The sequence below is a fragment of the Anoplophora glabripennis genome, unplaced genomic scaffold (genome assembly GCF_000390285.2).
Source record: "Anoplophora glabripennis isolate ALB-LARVAE unplaced genomic scaffold, Agla_2.0 scaffold1413, whole genome shotgun sequence".
Taxonomy (NCBI): Eukaryota; Metazoa; Arthropoda; class Insecta; order Coleoptera; family Cerambycidae; genus Anoplophora; species Anoplophora glabripennis.
The window spans coordinates 28,960-46,423 of NW_019417503.1; the positions used below are offsets into that span (position 1 = coordinate 28,960).

Here is a 17,464-nt window from a genome sequence, read left to right on the forward strand (position 1 = left end):
CGAAAATCGTTACTGTAGGGCTATCCGCTGAGAAGATCTAGCCAATTTTCGAGAGCGCCTTTTTTTCAAAAAATCGATATATCTCGAAAAATAATTAATATTTTTAAATTTTTCAAAAATGTACTTTTTTGGCTTGCCGCGGGCTATGCTTGCAGTAAATAGCAAATATGGGCACGTAAATGTAAACGAGTTATAGAAGAAGAGAAAAAAGAAGATTTTTAACGGTTTTTTCGATATATCTCGAAAAGTAACAAAGCAATCGATACTTTCAAAAAATCAATTGATAGATCTTTTTAAAACCTACAACTTTATCATTTAAAATTTTTCAATCCGTGCTATATTTTTTTAGTTATTTTAGAAAAACCGTTTTTTTTTCAACTTTGCGATTTTTTTTAACCATGTTCGCCATGTTGGATCGAGTTTGAAGAACAAGAAACTCAATTTAAAATTTAATTTTAATATTTTTTTTGTCCAGGTAATAATTTCTGCAAATTTAACATTAATCCATGACAGAATGCTTGGACTACTAATAACATATACTGTTTGAAAAGAGTTAGAATTTTAGTTCTAGTTTAAGTTTTTAATGGCGTTATTTTAAAAGGACGGTGGCAAAATCAATTACTAACGTCTATTTATATGAAAATATTAGGGAAATGGGTTAGTTTTGGGTCAAAATAGTATTGTTTTATAAACATAACCCCTGAAAAGTTACTCATATACTATCAACTAATAGGTTTTTGTGGATACTTTGCATTCATCTAACAGCAACCTATACTCTAACCAATATGTTTGAATAGGGTAAAGTCCACTACAAGCGAGAAACATTGTCACGTTAAATTCTTAAATTTCCTTATCTTTTAAAATAATTCGGTACTATTAAAATATAACATTATGTAAAGAAAAAATTTGTAATACCTACTGAGGATTAGTATTAGTAAGACACACGGCGAGTTCTTGGTATTAAACGAATAATATTGTAGGTATAAATAATTTGCTACATCTATGTTAAATGCATTTTACTATAAAAACATGTTGCTTACGCCCGACTGTTTGTTATTTATATGCCAAATATACAAAAATTCTTTTAATAAAATATATTTTGAGTTGTTCACATATTATTGTACAGGGTAATTCACTATATTTTGACCCCCCCCCCTTAACTTTTTTGTTTTAAGAGTTATAAAAATTGTGATATACAAAAGTTGCACGATCTTTTATGAATTTTTCGAAAATGATGGTAGAAAAACAAATGAAGTTCAAACAAAATGGCCGCGGATGTTAACTTTGTTAATTTAAATGGATGGATTAATTTATATTTTTACATATTTGGATAGAACGTTCCCTGCCGAGCACAGTCATATATGGTTTGTTGGGTCCATCCCTAACAATAAGCGATATAATATTAAAAAACGAAAAGAAGGTTTTTATTAAGAAAATAAGATATTTTGTAATTGTTGGACATCTTTCAGGTACTTCTGTCTTTTCTCCAATTACGTAAGGATTTAGATTTATTTGTAATATATTTTGACATATCGAACATTGTTACAGTCCAAAATGGGTATAAGTATTTTAACTAAATCTCAGTAATTAGACCGTGTGAGGCCTATTTACTCATGGACAACGTTATATGGCCGTGAGAGTGGCAGGTAATATTATGACAACATTGTTATTGTTTGACAGTTTGTATTATTATTTAATTAAAATGGGTCACACAGAAGTAGAAAATTTAAATATTATAGGAATTAAAATAGAGTAGTAAAGATATTCTCCATACTTTATTTTAATTCCTAATAATATTTCAATTTTCTATTTCTGTGTAACCCATTTTAATTAAATAATAATACAAACTTTCAAACAATAACAATGTTATCATGACATTACTACCTGTCACGACCTACCATATAACATTGTCCATGAGTAATTGGCCTCACACGGTCTAATTTGTGTGATTTAGTTGAAATACTTATACCCATTTTGGACTATATCAATGTTCGATATGTCAAAATATATTACAAATAAATCTAAATCCTTACGTAATTGGAGAAAAGGCAGAAATGCCTGAAAGATGCCAACAATTACAAAATATCTTATTTTCTTAATAAAAAATCTTCAGGAGCAATCCGTGAAAACCGCATTCTCAAAGACTGCCCAATTATGTCATCTCAGAAAATGAAAAAGGAACCTCGAGGTAGCTTTGACTTCGCTTCGACAGAAAGCAATGAAATTATCATATGCAAATGGCATGATAACAATATTGTAAACATAGCGTCAAATAAAATGAAAGTTCTTTCAACATCTCAGGTAAGGATATTTTCTCAGAAAAAGAAGATATTCAACAGCCCCATACAACTAATAAATAATGAAAATATCGTGCTGATCAAAATATCAGCTTATATAGAGTATCTATTCAAGGGAAAATGTGGTACTTTCTCCTAAGTCATTTTGTGGATATGGCTGACCAAAACGATTGGCGTATTTATAAAATAAATGGTGGAAAGATGGTTGACCTGTTTTAGAAAGTCTGTAGCAGTAGGAATATTGGAAACATTCAAGAAAATATCACTAAGGAGGTCTAGCAAATTTCCTAAAGAAGCTCATTCCTTTTTAAAGTACGATGGAATAGATCATCTTGTGGTGTACCAAGAGAAGCAAACTCGCTGCATATTTACTAGTCACAATGTTAGTTGTTCGCCCACATTGCCCTCTGTTGGCTCTAATACTCTTTGTGTTTTTGAGGTTACCAAAGATGACATAATAAATGCAATTAAGAGAATGAAGGGTAATTTTACAATAGGGCCTGATTTAATTCCTGCATTTTTAATAAGACTGTAAAACAATTTTTGCAAAACCTTTAAAAATCATATTCAATTCTATAATTAAGTATAAAGAATATCCACAAGTATCGAAAGAGTCGCAAATATGCCCAGTTTATAAAAAAGGGGCTAAAAACGACATAACTAATTATCGGCCCATAGCTATTATAAGTAACTTTTCAAAAGTTCTAGAAATAATTTTACACAATCGACTTTATTTTCATATTGAAAAATATATATCTCCGTACCAACATGGATTTATGAGTGGTCGTTCAACTACAAATCTAGTTGAGAAAACCCAATTTATTGCTGAAGCTTTGGATGCAGGAAGTCAGGTTGATGTTGTGTATACTGACTTTTCCAAAGCTTTCGATCGGCTTGATCATAATTTATTAACTTTGAAATTGGTGTCATATGGTATATCCCCTGCTCTATTAACTCTGTTTAAATCCTATTTTAGTAATAGGTACCAATTTGTGCAGTATCGAGGCTTTAAATCAGTAGTCATTTATTTTGCCACTGTCCTTTTAAAAGAACACCTGTTTTTGTAAAATTAACTAGGCAAAATTTTGGACAACTCACCCTTTATTTGTAAAGGGAAAGAATGCATATTCTTATTTTTGGCGAATATTACTCGAAAAAAATTTTCGGCAAAATGATATCTGGGTTAATCATCTTCATCTTCATCTTCTAGTGGTTGGTCCTTTAAAAGTCCCATAGCACTGCGGCCTAATTAGGCCTATTGTGCGTCCCACTACTAGTCCTATTCAGCAAGTAGATTTGTCCTTTTTACAAAGTCCAAAAGCTTCCTTGCTGACACTTCTCTCAGTTCCTTGGGTTCCAAATAGGGTCTCCCAAGGAGCGCCATTCTGCTACGTGCAAATCCCGGGCACTCTCCCAGGATATGCAGAGAAGTTTCATCCGCTGATTCACATCCTCGGCAGACCGGACTGTCTACAAGCTTTAGCTTGTGTAGATGTTTCCTAAAGTGACAGTGTCCCGTTATGAGTCCTGTCACTCTCCTGAGCCGGATTCTATTCAAGCTCAGTAGCTCATTCGCTCTTCCCTTCGAAGGATACTCCATAAGCTCCTTAGAATGGCTATGTCCTGGCCTTGAAGTCCAGTATTTCCTATGTTCTGTCTCTGTCCATTTACCCAGAGCCCACCTGACCACACTGGGAGATGTGCCACAGAAGGGCTCCGGGCCAATGAACATTGTCTCGGATCCCTTCCTAGCTTTCTCATTTCCACAAATGCCTTTGTGCCCTGGCACCCAACACAGTCTGACTGTATTGTTGGTGGCCAGTTCAGTCAGCATTTGTAAACAGTCCCACACCAGTTTTGAACTTACCTTGTGTGCGGCTAAAGCTTTAATTGCTGCTTGACTATCAGAGAATATATATATGAGTTTACGTCTATAACCTCTACGTATATTCTCTGCCAGACACGCCATTATCGTGAAGATTTCTGCTTGGAATACAGTAGGGAACTCCCCCAGACTGTAGCTTGCACTCCATCTGGGTCCGAGTCCATATATTCCTGCACCCGTCCCTCTGGTCATTTTGGAGCCATCTGTAAACCATACTAGGCTCCACCTTTCCAGGGTATTAAACCTTTCCTCCCACTTGCTTTGATCCTCTATTCGAGTCTCAAATGGCTTGTGGAAGTGAAACCTTGGGACCATCTTGTCGGATACCATCCCAAGAGTTGGTTCCGACATAGATGTGTCTATGATCCTGGAGTGGGAACCACCCCTCCAGTCATTGTTATTCCTGAGTCGATATGCTGCTAGCCGCGCTTCTCTTTCCACCACTATATGCAGCGGTGGCAGATTTAGCATGACTTCTAGTGCAGCTGTCGGGGTCGATGCCATCGCCCCCGTTATACCTAAACGGGCCAATGTCTGAATTCTATTCAGTTTTTCCCTCGCTGTGGTCTGTTGTGTTTTCTGCCACCATACCACAGCGCTGTAAAGAATCCTGGGTCTTACTATTGACGTATACAACCAGTGTGACATCTTTGGTTTCAGTCCCCAGGTTTTCCCAATAAGGCGACGGCATACACACAATGTCTGCTTCGCCTTACTCACCACTTTTTCCAAGTGCGCATTCCAGGTAAGCTTATTATCCAGTATCACTCCTAGATATTTTACTTCCCTGGAAAGTGTAATGCCCCTCTCCCCTATTATAGGTTCAGAGAGTCCAGTTAAATTTCTTCTCCTGGTGAAGGGTACTACGACCGTTTTGTCAGAGTTTACTGACAGTGCCTGCCCCTTACACCAGTCATCTATCCATTTCAAAGCATCTTTCATGAGTTCTGAAACGATAATATTATGTTTCCCGACTATGAGAACGACTAAGTCGTCCGCATAGCCTTGTGTATAAAATCCCTAGCGATTAAGGCCCTCCAGTGCGCCGTCCACCACTAATCCCCATAACAGGGGAGACAGTACGCCTCCCTGGGGGCAGCCCCGGCCTACCTTACACCTGGATGTCTCTCCCGAAAGGGTAGCTGTTACTGTCCGGTTTCTTAACATGGTATCTATCCAACGACACAAAGTATCATCAAGGCCCCTGTTGCGAACTGCCAAATTAATAGATTCGAAAGGTGTATTATCAAATGCCCCTTCAATATCTAAAAAAGCTGCCAAAGCTAGATCTTTGTCATCCATCGCCCTCCCTATCCTAGAGACTAGGCCATGAAGGGCTGTGTCGACTGATCTGCCTGCCTGATAGGCGTATTGGTACCTGTGTAGAGGATTTGCCTCCAACACCCCGTCCCTTATATGCCTATCAACTATTCTCTCCAACGTTTTCAGGAGGAAAGATGTTAAACTTATCGGGCGATATGCCTTTGCCTGGGCATACGATGGACGCCCTGGTTTAGGAATAAACGCCACATTCGTCGATCTCCATGCCAGCGGTATATAACCAAGTGCAATGCTGGCTCTGAAGACGTGAATTAAAACCGGGGCTAGACAGTCCACCCCCTGCTGTAACAGTACAGGTAGGATTCCATCGGCTCCTGGTGATTTAAATGGGTCAAAAGAACTTACTGCCCATCTTATTCGTGACTGACTCACCACCGTCTTGGCAACCTCCCAGTTCTGTCGAGACCCGGTCGTTACCCTCTGCTGGTGATCCCAGTCATATTCATCTCCATGATTTAATAACCTGGAGCCTGGAAAGTGAGTATTTCGAAGTAATTCCAATGTCTCCCTTCCAGTTTTAGTATATTCCCCACTCGGTGCTTTAAGAGACCCGAGTTTCGTATGTCCATTCTTAGAGAGAAGTCTCTGGAGTTTAGCACACTGTGGACACTGTCAATATCCTCACAGAACTTCCTCCATGAGTCTCTCTTCGCTTTCCTAATTTCTTTATATCTGGGTTAATCAAGTCAATGAATAAACGTAACAAATTGTTAAAAAATGTAGGTATTTTTTAAAGACGTTGAGTGGGGGTGTTCAACACATCTCAAAAGATTTATTTAAATTTAAAATCAAAACTATTAATTTGTGTCATCTGTCAATGCACAAATAAAGTTTAGTTTTATGCTGATTATTCAAAGAAAAGTCATTTTACTTAATTAATAAAAGATTAAATTCACATTATATGACCTTCGGTCATTTAATGTGATTTTAATACTGTGCATTAACAACTTTTTAATTTATTTGGAACTGGTACCATTAGGGCCAGATAAATGAGGTTTTAGTATTTCTATATATTAAAATAATGAAATAATTAGTTGTTTTCAAGCAGTTTGAAAATACTACTCGGGAAGAAATAATCAATTTTTTAACTTACCAGCATCTATAACAGCCTGAACTTGCATCTGATTTCCAGCAGTAATATTAGACAAAAACCATACAGCTTCTTTACAAATTTTCTCCTTGGGATGAGTTAAAAGTGCAGGAAAATGAGACAGCGCATCACAATTTAAAACAACCTGAGTCTGTTCATCTGTTCCAGTAACTATGTTACCTACTGCTCTAAGAGCGGCTGTCTGAACTTTTACTTCCTTGTGACTTAGTAAGGGTATTAATTTTGGTACTACTCCACTGTCTATAACCATTTGAATCTGTTCATTGCCTCCATCTGTCAGATAGCTTAAAGCCCACACTGTATCAACCAATATCTAAAAAATAAAATATAATGTACATTTCAACCATACAGGGTGTCCCACTAAGGTCGGCGAGGTACGATATTAGGAAAAGTATAGACCCTAGAACTTCGGGAAAAAAATAAATCAACTAAGAGAAATCGCTGGAAATAGTTTTCAAGTTCGTAGCTCGGCCGCTAGGGGGCGCAATCTACTTACCAAAACGTAGAGTTGAATTTTTCTCAAAAATGTTTCCTATTCAGGTATATTAAATAGTACAAATATGGATAGCCATATTAATTGGGCATAACTTTTGTTATTGACAATTTCTTCTATATATCTACAGAAAGGTTGGGGCCCTAATGTTTGATTGGAAAAATGCATTTTTTAAAGGATTGGCTCATCAAAAGCCCATAGTGTTATACCTCGTTGGAAAGGTCTTTTCATGTTTTATCTCATGGAGAATGCGTAATGTCATTTACCTCAATATGGAAACCTATAGATGACGTTTTATGGATTTTTCTCAAAAATTTTAAATACAATGCTATAGTTTTCTTTACATATTCAACACAAAAAATTGAAAATTTAAATTTCTTACAACAGTGTTCTTTATTATTTGGTGCTGTTTATCCAAGTTTAGGTTGTTTCATGTATTCTTAAAAAGTGAAATAGCAGGATAAAACTTTTTATAAGTTAGTTTGAAGAGCATAAAAATAGCTACATTTTGACGCCAAAAAGGGTTCGATATCTTTTTTTATTATCATGTTGTTTGCAAATTAGTGAGCAAAAAATAAATAATGATAATGAATTGAGGAACATGACGCTAATGAAAAGACATTTAATTACCAAAACAAAATGAGTTTATAAAAGAATATAAACAATAAACCAACAATTGTTAATAAAAAGGATATAACCCATTCAAAAAACTAGTTGATTTTATGCAAGAAGAAAGAATATCTAAGTGCTACATTCAATTGAATCAAGATATAATTTATGTAAATAGTCAAAGCTTCATAGCAAATAAATCGAGTATTATAAACCAAATTGTCTATTATAATTCATCCATTACAATATTGAGTGAAACCAGAACTACTGAAGACATACTGGATTTTGAATTACATATATGAACAATTATAATTTAGTCCGATGACAGACACACAGGGAGTGTTTTAATATTCATTAAATTAGGCATCGATTATGATTTCAAAAAAAAGTATGGAAATTATTGGTTCCAGTTTGTTGAAGTAAAAATTTCAGAACAAATATGGACTCTTGGCGGAGTGTACCATTCACCTAGTTCTAGTGATGCTGTGTTTTTGGAGAAGATGGAAGAAGTACATGATAATTATTTTTGTTATAAGAAATGTTTGTTCGTTGGAGATTTTAATATTGATTACAAAGGTGATACTTTTTACAGTAAAAAGATAAAACAAATATTTGTTTTATATATAGAGTTGATCAACTTGTTGATAATTATACTAGAATTACAAACAATAGTAAAACTTTAGTAGACTTTGTAATAACAAATCACAAAAATGTTGATGCTTACGTTTACGAAATTCCAAAAATATCAGATCACTCTGTAGTGTCAATAAATATATTTAGGAATAATATATGTAATCATGAAAAACAAATTTTGGTTAGAAACTTAAATGAAAACAATATGTTGAATGTAAATTTAAAACTTTTCGCTTGTAACTGGTCGTTAGATTGTGTTGAGGTTGATAATGTTTTAGATGATATTTTAAGCAAATTTAAGATCACTGTTGATATTCTGGCCCCTGTATATTCTGTAAAAGTGAAAGCAAATCAAGTGCCATATTATGATTATGAACTTAGGAGGAAAGCAAAGGAGAGGGATGTAGCTTATAGATAGATGTAATAATTTTAATAAAGATGCAAAATGGCAGCATTATAAGGTAAAGAGAAATCAATATTTTAACATGTTAAAAAACAAAGAAAGTATTATGAGGATATAATTGATTTGAACAAAAAAATTCCAAACAAATGTGGAAAAATTTAAAATCATTAATACATATGACATACCTTTTGAAAACACAGACGAAAGTGAAATAGCAAAACATTTCAATGAAAGTATAGGTAAGATAACAAATAAAATAAATAGCGATCAATTGTCATCATCACAAAATTGTTTTAAATTAAATTGTTCTTTTAATACTTTTAAAAAAAGTAAGTTATACTCGGCTGAGAAATATAATATTTTCTTTAGAAAATAAAATTATTCAGGGGGATATATGTCATGCCAAATTTTTAAAACATACTTTTGACACAATTGGTGATGTAGTTTTGCACTACATTAATACTTCCTTAGAAACAGGAAAATTTCCAGATATATTTAAGATCAGTACTGTTATACCAATTCCTAAAATTCAGAACAATATAGAGGCATGTAATTTTCGCCCTGTCAATATGTTACCAACTTTGGAAAAAGTGTTAGAATTGGCTGTATACGATCATATGTGAAACAGCTTTACAATATACATTAACAGATTGAAAAATGTTACTAGATGAAGATAAGTACATCGTAACAGTTTTTTTGGGACTATATATAGAAAACTTTTATTTAGAAAATTGCAGTTTTATGGAATGACTGGTATTTATTTTAAAATGTTTTGATGATTATTTAAGTAGAACAAAACAAGTAACTAGAATTAACGAATTTGGGGTGCCTCAAGGCAGTGTTTTGGGACCACTCCTTTTTATACTTTATTTTAATTATATTAATTATGTGGTACAAAATAACGCTATTAACTTTTTTGCCGATGAAATTTTAATATGTTTATCGCATTAAAATTGAAATCAAGCAATTTTTTTGATAAAAAGAGTTTTGGATAAAATTNGAAAAACACAACTGGGACGTTTTAAAATGCTGTAATAATTAAAATGGATCAAAATGCCGATTATAGCAAACCGTAGAAAATATTAGATGTTATGTTTTATTATCTTTTTTCAATATTTTCTATATCTTGTTGCCTTTTACGTAGACACGCCAATGGATTTTCGTTCCCGGCACGTTTCATCCCCCTTACTAGTCCAAAAGCTAGCGATGAGTCACTTTCTATAATTTCGACCGCAGAATATAGTTTTAAATTAGTGTGAATTCTGTTCTCATTTGTAATAATATCAAACAAGTAGTTAAGAAACAATGAATAGATCTATGCTTATGGTGAAATTAGCCCTAGGACAATGTAATAATAATATAAAATTTCCTATGCTATTTTATGAGGTTAAATAAATTCAAACTTATTATAGGATGTATCAATGAAGTTAGATCTGATGAAAACAATTATAGTGATGACGAAAATGTAATTGTAATTCTATGCTTCCTGGGATGAAGATCCTGATTAGAATTTATCTGAGAGTGAGGCCGATAGTTGTAACAGTTCTGATCAAGGTTCTAATATGTTGGAAGTAATAGAACATTTTTCTGGTCTTCAAGATTTATCAAATGAGGTGAATATTCCACGTATGTATCTAATATTTTTATTCATTATCGCCTTACAATATATTTTTATAGAACGAAGTCCTAGAAAGGGGAAAGCACCTGAATTATGGAAACAAAATGTTAAAAAACAAAAAAGGAATAGTGGGCAAGCATACATAAACACTAGAAATAAGGAGGTTCAAGCAAGAAAACCAAATCAAGCATGTAATAATTGCATCTACAAATGTTCTAATTTAATAGATCTGGAGAGCAGACAGACTATCTGCCAAGATTTTATAAAAATTGTAATTTGGTTCATATGCCCCTTTGTTATGAAGCCCTCAATATGTTAACATGTTAAAAAACAAAGAAAGTATTATGAGGATATAATTGATTTGAACAAAAACAATTCCAAACAAATGTGAAAAAATTTAAAATCATTAATTAAACCTAACAAAAAAGTAAGTTATACTCAGCTGAGAAATATAATATTTTCTTTAGAAAATAAAGTTATTCAAGGGGGGAATATGTCATACCAAATTTTTAAAAGATGCTTTTATGATTGGTCATGTAGTTTTGCACTACATTAATACTTCTTTAGAAACAGGTAAATTCCAGAGATATGTAAGATTAGTACTGTTATACCAATCCCTAAAATTCAGAACACAATAGAGGCATGTAATTTTCGTCCTGTCAATACATTACCAACTTTGGAAAAAGTGTTAGAATTGGCTGTATACGTTCGAGTAATGGAATATTGTAGTGAAAATAATTTATTTATAGGTAATCAATCAGGTTTTAGAAAACATCACTCCTGTGAGCTTTACAGTATACATTAAGAAATTAGATAGATATAAATAGATGGAAATAAGTACATCGTAACAGTTTTTTTGGATTTAAAAAGGGTCTTTGAGACTGTAGATAGAAAACATTTATTAAGAAAATTGCAGTATTTTGGTATGACTGGTACCGTTTTAAAATGGTTTGATGATTATTTAAGTAGAAGAAAACAAGTAACTAGAATTGGTTCATCCATTTCAAATGCGATAACTAACGAATTTGGGGTGCCTCAAGGCAGTGTTTTGGGACCACTTCCTTATATGCTTTATTTTAATGATATTAATTATGTGTTAACAGTAGCACAACGATTGTACTATTTAAGCATGGTTTTTATATATAAAATAGTTAATGGTCTTCAATCTTTATATTTAAACAAATTTTTGGTAAAAAATGAAAAAATTCAACAAGATCGAGAAATCAATTTCATATAAATAAAACTAGTTAAAAAAAAATGTTGGAATTCCTTATTTTTTAAAGGATTCGATAGCTTTAACAAGCTGTAAAATGATATAAAAAAACTTAAACAATGTAGCTATCTTTAAGAGATCTATAATAGACTATATTAGAACGGTTTCTAATTAAATTTAATGATACTGTTATTTGTAGTGACTAGTTAGATAATTATTATATTAGTTGTTATAGAAGTAAGAAATATATGTCGCCTAACAGACTTGACAGACTGTTTTCTTTTGTGATGTATTCTGAATTTCATTGTTGTGTATATTAGGCACAGCCTATTTTGAAATGGAGACAACGTACTTAGAAATTTAAATCATCGAGGTCTGGATAATCAGTTTATAATGCTGTATATAAAATTTAATAAAAGTTTTCTTTATATTTTGTCAGTCACTATATTATAATCAAGATACAGGTACATAGACATATAGACCTTATGCACAAAGATATTTTGATAGTGTTTACAGAATTTAGGACAGAGGAGCTAATCACCATTTGAATGGTAGTAAAAAGATTGGTTAGTTTCATTCTGTTTTGTTTACCGTGCCATGCAGACAGACTCTCAGATGGAAATAAATGTGTGGCGAAAAAGTGGGAAGAGGCTGTAAATTTAAAATGGCTGGAAACACATCTTTTTTTTTAACATGACCAAAAAAATTTCCAGAAAATCTCTATTTCACCATGGCGTTCTATGATTTGAGAAACAGAAAAGTTGCTAAGGTTAGAGAAACAGTTCCCGCCGAGAATTCGTCTGTGCCTGTAGTAAATCAAATAAGTACACAAAATTTTATAATGACGGATGAAAGAGAACAAAGTAGAAGCTCTCTGGCTTCTGTAGCTTCTTATGCTTTAACTGACAAGCAATTAAGTATGTTAATGAGCATTATGTAATAAAGCCAGTTAGTTATTCGACCAGTATTTTCAAAATTCTTTGCCTACGCGTAGTAGTGGTAATTTTGTTGGTTGTACTGCCCGCTTTAATGGAGAGAATGGCTCTGATGTGGAAGCATTTATCGATGCCGTTTGCATTTACAAAGACTTACTACAGTCTTTGCATTTACAAAGACTGTAGTAATGTGTCAGATGAAATTGCTTTAAAAGGACTACCAATGTTATTGTTTGGTGCCGCCACGACATATTGGCAAGGGATAAAACCTTCCGTAACTTGTTGTATTGATGCTCTGAAGTCACTTCATTCGGCATATAGTGTTAAATTACTGCCGTATCGAGTATATTGCGAGTTATTTAAACAGGAACAGTCTAATAGTGAACTCGCTGAACCTTTCGTAGCAAAATCTCGTACGTTGCTTGCTCAACTCCCAGAAATTGATATACTGAGTGAAAAAATAAAACTGAATCTGATATATAGGCTTCTCAATAAGCGAATTCGGGAAAGGCTGACAGGCGATAGTGTAAAGACATTTGATGAACTTTTAACTTGTGCGTGTAGCATTGAACAGTCTCTCACTGAGTCACAAAGTGCATATATTGTATAGTTTTGGATCACGAAGTTTCCGACTGCACCATATTGAAATGGAAAAATTAAAAATCGTCCACGCAAGTCAAAAATGGTAATGATAATTTGTGGAAATTAGTGAATTTTATACTGCTGTCATTAATAACCGCAATAATCGTCCTGTAGTAACAGTCGCTATTTGTGGATTGCATGGTAGGGCTTTCAGCGATACTGGAGCCACAAAATCTATTACGAGTTGTAATCTATATCACAAAATAAAAGATAGTTGCCAATTTACTACAGAAAATGGTACATTTACCTTGGCTGATGGTACTCAAACATCAAAAGTATTTTTTACCACTGTTGATGCCACTATCTTACAACGTAGTCTGTACAAAGTTCGTAGTATTGTACACAGAGGCTGATAATAGGACTTTATTGGGTACAGATTTTATAAAGGCCACTGATATAGTCGTTGATGTGCCATCAGGTGTATGGTATTTTAAAAATGAACCACAACGAACTTATGAGTTTCTTGATATTTCAAAATCTATGAATAGTTGTAGCATAGAATTATGGTCTGACGAGGTATTGGTTTGACTGATGATCAACATAGATCCCTCGAAACACTACTTTCTAAATTTCCTGATATGTTTAAGCAAGGGGAAGAACCTACGCCCTATGCTGAACATTGCATAGAGGTCAAAGAAAATCAACAGCCCATTGCAGTTCCTCCGTATAGGTTGCATGAACCAAAAAAAGAAATTTTAAAGAAAGAATTAGACAAATTACTTGAGGATAACATTATTGAAGAATGCGAAATGGTGCCAAAGAAAACCGGTGAAGTAAGAGTTTGTGGAGATTATCGTCGATTGAACAGTCACAATAAGTGATAAATACCCGATGCCGGTTATAGAGGACCTCCTTCATGCAGCGAAGAAGACTACTGCATGTCTACGATTGACCTAAAGGCCGGATATCATCAAGTAAGTGTGCGTGCATGTGATCGCAATAAAACTGCTTTTGTCACTCCTTTTGGAATGTTCCGATATAAACAAATGTCGTATGGACTTAAAAAGCCTCCTGCCACGTTTTCTCGTTTAATGGACAGATTTAAAAATGGACTTCCCAAGTGTTACACTATCTGGACGACATAATTATTTTATCGAAGGACATCTAAAAGATTTACGTCTCGTGTTAGAAAAGTATGTTTGTACGTACGTCTATAAAGTATTTAGGACATTTGATTATGCAAAATGGTATCGCTCCAAATTCTGAAAAGGTTGCCACTATTGCAGAAATGCCCGTGTCGCGCAACTTGAAACAGTTGAAGTCATTTATCCAAACATGTTCGTGGTTTCAACGTTTCATCCCTGGATTTTCTGAAATAGACTTCTTACCAATTTATTGAGAAAGGATGTAAAATGATCATGAGGTGTGCCACAACAAGAATCTTTTAAAAGGTTGAAAGAGGTGCTAACCATTGCTCCTGTTTTGCGACAAGTTAATGTAAATCAATCTTTCATTCTGAATACGGATGCCAGTGATTTCGCTATTGGTGCTGTTCTGCTTCAAGAAGGTGATGATGAAAGACCTGTGGAGTATAGAAGTCGACTGTTAACATCCGCTGAATGCAATTATTCTACTTTAAAGTGTGAAGCTTTAGCGATAGTACATTTTGTGATAAGTTTAGAGGATATCTGGAATATTCTGAAGTACACATTAGGACGGATCACCAGCCGTCGCTTAGTAAAATGGGCTTTGCAATTACAGGCTTATAACATTAAAATAAGTTATACTGCTGGAAAGACCAATAAGATTGCTGATGTTATGTCCATTTATTCCGCTCGATCAAGAAGTGGATTACCATGGTAGAGTTAACTGGAAAAACTGCTGCTGAACTAAGGCGAGAACAAATGTTCGATCCTGAGGTTATGAAAATAATTATTTCTTTCGGAACTGTCCCATATAAAGATGAACTGTCATTTTGAACTGGTTACCATACAAGAAATAAAATATATAGTCTGTAATGTTTAAACTCTCATAGTTATATTGGCATTTTTTTAAATCAAATTCAAAGGCAAAAAGCAGTTTTAAATTAATAACTATCACGGCAATCGCCAATATAAAGCTATACTTTTCAGTTTCATTAAACTTAAGCTAATTTAATATCTTTATTGAGTATTAATAAACTTAACGTTTCACCACTATAACCTCTTGTCGATTAAAATCCTTCCAAAATAATAGCGTCGAGGCAAAACACAAAACTTTTTTTTATCAAACCTACACCCTTTGTTTAAAAAAGGTAAATAAAATTTATAGATCTAGACATCAATTCTAATTTAACAATGTTTTGAGTCTAATTTTAAAATACTTCAAAAGCATACTTACATTTATGTCTGTGTGATGAATAAGAGCATTCAAGGCTGGTAATAATTCTTCTATTGTTTGTATTGGGGGAGGTGGATCTTTGTTTCTACAGAGATTCACAATAACCCATGTGACATTTCTTAAAAATGATATAGGTATTTCTGGTTTGATAAAAGATAGTAACGGATCTACTACACCCAATTCTATAACATAGTCTCTAAGCACAGGTCCATCACCAATAATATTTCCAAGAGCCCATACAGCTTGTTCACAAACATTTTGATGTGGAGAATGCAGTAACATTAAAAACAGTGGTACTGCACCAGCTGATACAACTTTATTTGTTTGTGCAGATGTTCCTGAAGCAATATTCGTTAATGCCCAAGCTGCCTCAAATTGTAAGGATGGATTATCTTGCCGTTCTAAACACTTCACAAGAATAGGTAAAATTCCACTAGATATAAGCACATCTATTGGAGGATTTCTCTCTGAAGATAACAATTTTCTAGCAGTTTGAACTGCCATTAACTGCATAGGAGGGTTATCATCAGCTGCTGCTTGGAGAACAAGCTGTTCCAAGTTGGTGTTTGATAAAGATTTTTCAACATCATCCTCGTCTGTCAAATCTACAATTGGTACATTCCGCCTTTTTTGTAGAGTTTCTTCTCGTTTATTTTTTCTAAGTTCTACAGTGACTTCATTCCGTCTCCTTCGCATTTCCTAGAATACATTATTTATTTATTAACTCGCTATATTATACAATGAAATTTGACATGTGCATCATGACCTTTATTCATCACCTGTGCTATCTATATTTTAATCGTGATATATTATTAGAGCAGCACTCAAATTTATTGAAACCAATTATTCATGATGTAAAAATAATGAATCCCTAACTTACATCTTGATCCTTTCCTTTATTCTTGAAATTTTGGATACGACTCTTATAACCAGGCTCCGCCATTTTTTTTTTTATTAAATTTGACAATGAAACACGAGGGAAAAGCCGGGTTGAGTTGATAACTTCAGTGAAGTAGATATATTTAAAAATAATAAATAATTATCTCCATTAATTAAAATTTGTAAAATATTGCACGTGATTTTAAACTGCAAAACAACTTGCCCAGCTTTTATCAATTTGTCTATATTCCTAGATCAAGGGCTATTCAGTATTCACTCTCCCAATTTTGACAGGTTTGCAGGTTTGTGTTTTAATATAGGAACGCGTCGTAAGGTGCGCTGATGCCCTGATGATTTAGAATTTCATGGATTTTTAATAAATAAAATAAAAAATTGTGCCATTCGGTACAGTTTACTCAATTCACTGATGTTTTGTAGTTCAGGCTGAACGATAATCTATATATAACATATGATTTGTGGGCTGAACTGTTCAACTAGTGTGAACACAAAATACCACAAAACAGAGAAAAGAAGAAGGTTCATTTATATAAGGATAAATGATAGGCAACACGCAATTTCAAAACGACTGGTACGACACCATACAGGCGGGTGGCAAAGTTCATGCGATGAATGGGTTGCATACTTCCACAATATAATTTAAAGTTTCATTTATTTCATGAACATAAAAAATACATTTATTATATATTACTTATTGCTGAAGCAAACGTATTTTCTATACTTCTTATGACAGGGATGACATGTACACGTGTATGAAAAAGAAATACATGGTATTACAAAATTTTTATTCAAAATTTAAAAATTAAACAAATATGTAAATTGTTCACAAATTATGCACAACAACAATTACATTTATTCATGGCTGACAGTCCTGGAGAGTATATTATACATATAGACATAACAGACGGTATAACCTACGAATTATAAATACAGTTTTCAGTAAATAAAATATTTTTAACATTGTTCAATATTATTTTATTACTCAGTATTTACTAGACTTACCTAGTATAGTCCATCAAATAGTTACATCTCCATCTTAACCCACTGTATTTAGATCATCGATTTTCT

General features: G+C 33.6%; 1 protein-coding gene across 1 annotated transcript in view; it reads right to left on the minus strand.

The window, feature by feature from the left end:
- The window catches only part of LOC108915927 (importin subunit alpha-3), a 38,480-nt gene extending 22,038 nt beyond the window's left edge, over nucleotides 1–16,442 (minus strand). Inside the window, exons 1-3 of the mRNA XM_018722086.1 lie at nucleotides 16,380–16,442; nucleotides 15,500–16,198; nucleotides 6,617–6,947 (exon numbers count right to left, since the gene is read on the minus strand). Of these exons, the coding sequence (XP_018577602.1) occupies nucleotides 6,617–6,947; nucleotides 15,500–16,198; nucleotides 16,380–16,442 (1,093 nt within the window). The remainder of the gene's footprint in view (nucleotides 1–6,616; nucleotides 6,948–15,499; nucleotides 16,199–16,379) is intronic.
- Between the last annotated feature and the right edge of the window lie 1,022 nt (nucleotides 16,443–17,464).